The sequence below is a fragment of the Pelmatolapia mariae genome, linkage group LG3_W, assembly GCF_036321145.2.
Source record: "Pelmatolapia mariae isolate MD_Pm_ZW linkage group LG3_W, Pm_UMD_F_2, whole genome shotgun sequence".
In the NCBI taxonomy this organism is placed as follows: Eukaryota; Metazoa; Chordata; class Actinopteri; order Cichliformes; family Cichlidae; genus Pelmatolapia; species Pelmatolapia mariae.
The window spans coordinates 79,832,596-79,834,988 of record NC_086229.1 but is presented as its reverse complement, the minus strand read 5'-3'; the positions used below and the strand labels follow the sequence as shown (position 1 = coordinate 79,834,988).

Genomic DNA, 2,393 nt, shown 5'->3' with positions numbered 1-2,393 from the left:
TGTCATTGTTGTATATCCTGGTGGTGTGGATCAGTGAATCGATGTCTTGTTCACGCTTGGGATACAGCTTGATGTCATCCATGTACAGGACAACTGCTCCATTCCGTAGTCTTATTAATGATCTCACTGAGGGGATTCAGGCCTATGCAGAACAGCAGTGGGGACACAGCATCTGCTTGGTAGATCGCGCACTTGATGGTGACTTGTGCTATGGGCTTGAAGTTGGCGCCACATCCAACTGAGTTCCTGATGAAGGCTCTTAGCGTCCTGTTGATCTCGTATAGGTCTAGGCCAGGGGTCCCCAATCTCAGTCCACGAGGGCCAGTGTCCTTGCAGGTTTTAGATCTCACCCTGGGTCAACACACCTGAATCACATGATTAGTTCATTACCAGGCCTCTGGAGAACTTGAAGACATGTTGAGAAGGTAATTTATCCATTTAAATCAGCTGTGATGGATCAAGGACACATCTAAAACCTGCAGGGACACCGGCCCTTGTGGACTGAGATTGGGGACCCCTGGTCTAGGCATTCCAGGATCCAGCTGTGGGGCATTGAGTCATAGGCCTTCTTGTAATCAATCCAGGCTGTGCACAGGTTGGCCAGCCTAGTCTTGCAGTCTCAGTAGCTGGCGTTTTGCACCTCTGGTATTCTTGGCAATCCCTTTTTGTGCTCCACTCATGTATTGAGCCATATGCCTGTTCATCTTAGCCGCTTTTATGCCTGACAGGAGCCTCCATGTGGTATTAAGATAGGTTATAATTCGGTAGTTGGATGGGACCGGTCCCTTCTGGGGGCCTTCGGTTAGCCATTCTGGGTGTCTCTCGTCAACTGTCGTCCTGGCTCCCCCTTGCCGTAGCATGTGTATAAGATATATAAAGCCTATATCCCCCCCCCCCCCCCCCCTTTTTTTTAAGTAGGTAGGGAAGAGCTAATTAGCCAATGATTGCTACATGACAGTAAGAACACGCCTATACTGGAAAAACTGAAACTATGATACGTTGGAAACCAATTATCAGTATTCCCATGGTGGAAAAACTGAATATATGATGTGATGTCATGGCCTGGGTCTAAAGACCCAGGGCTCATGTATTTTTTGGATATGTTTATTTTTCCGTATGTTGTGTTTTGGTGGTTTTCTCTCCTTTTTTCCTCCTTCCTGTGTCTGTGGTCATACGCGCTCCCGGATTTTTTGGGTCGCTGAGGGGACTGTGACCCGGAAGTGTTCCCGCACTGGAGGTTGCCGCACCTGCTGCTCGTTAGCCTTCACCAGCTGCAGCTGATGGCCTCATCAAGAGAGTCCTACTTAAGAAGGTGGCGGGGCTCCAGTCAGTGCGGGATTATACTATGTCAAACCTGTAAAGTACCTCTGTTGATGGGTGTTTGTGTGAACGACATCGCTACTGTGGGTTTCCTGCTGAGCTGTGTGTGTTTTTGTGTCACCAGGAGTCGGGAGTGAAGAGCTTCGTCACGAGGGGAAATCACGGAGCGGAATCGGGTTTTGGAGTTGTCACCTTTTTCACTGTTTATGGACACGTGCACTGTGTGGGATTCACAGAGGAATCGCCACGGGAGCCACAGTGCTGGATCTGTACATAGTTGTTGTTCTTCCACTCACTATAAATAAATCCACTGTCCTTCACTATAAGAGTCCAGCATTTGGGTTCCACTTTCCTCAACTCCACGGTCTGCCATCGCTGACCGTGACAGTGATAACAAGTGAGTAGTTTTTCTTTTGGGGGGTGGACAGGAATTTCTGCTCCCATTTTTAAACACTCTTACATCTTCATATTTTCTCCCAATGGAGAAAGGAAAACAAAAGTCAGCACAAATGTGAAATCTAGTCACTTACCAGGAGCAGACATGGTGCAGAGCTTTTCTGGGTGAAGGAAGAAAAATAAGGTCACACTTCCCAACGCAATCCCACGCTTTCTATGGAAAACTGAAAGGATAAAGGGAAGAAGAAGAGAAAAAAGGGGGAGGGGTGGGTGAGATAGAAACCAGCAGGAGGAGGGTGCACAGAGAGCGACAGTTGCACAAACATGAATGTTTAACCTTAATCGGTTATGCCCTCAAGGCGAGCGACTCGAAGTTGTGTGTAAATGTGCCTTGTCTGGGATCCCAACACAAAGCTTCACGGATAATATTCAGACACAGCCCAGAGGTCCAAAACAATACTGACAATGTTGGGTTCAAACTTGTGGCCCTTTTGTCCCTGATGCAGACCTAAATTATGAAAATCAAAGGATTGGGCGTGCCCCGTGTCAGCACAGGACTAATGGAGCCCTTTTTTCCCCATTTATATGTCATTAAAGTACACTCAGGTTCCCATAAGAGCTCATTAAAAAGAAAAACACCTACAGCTTCTTAAAGCCCGCGAGCATCTCCTGCCTCG

At 47.6% G+C, this 2,393-nt stretch overlaps 1 protein-coding gene across 1 annotated transcript in view; it reads right to left on the bottom strand.

The window, feature by feature from the left end:
- LOC134619122 (phospholipid scramblase 2-like) overlaps nt 1-1,936 on the bottom strand; it is a 9,267-nt gene extending 7,331 nt beyond the window's left edge. Inside the window, exon 1 of the mRNA XM_063464875.1 lies at nt 1,851-1,936. Coding sequence (XP_063320945.1) covers nt 1,851-1,863 — 13 coding nt within the window. The 5' untranslated portion in view covers nt 1,864-1,936. The remainder of the gene's footprint in view (nt 1-1,850) is intronic.
- Nucleotides 1,937-2,393: the final 457 nt, after the last annotated feature.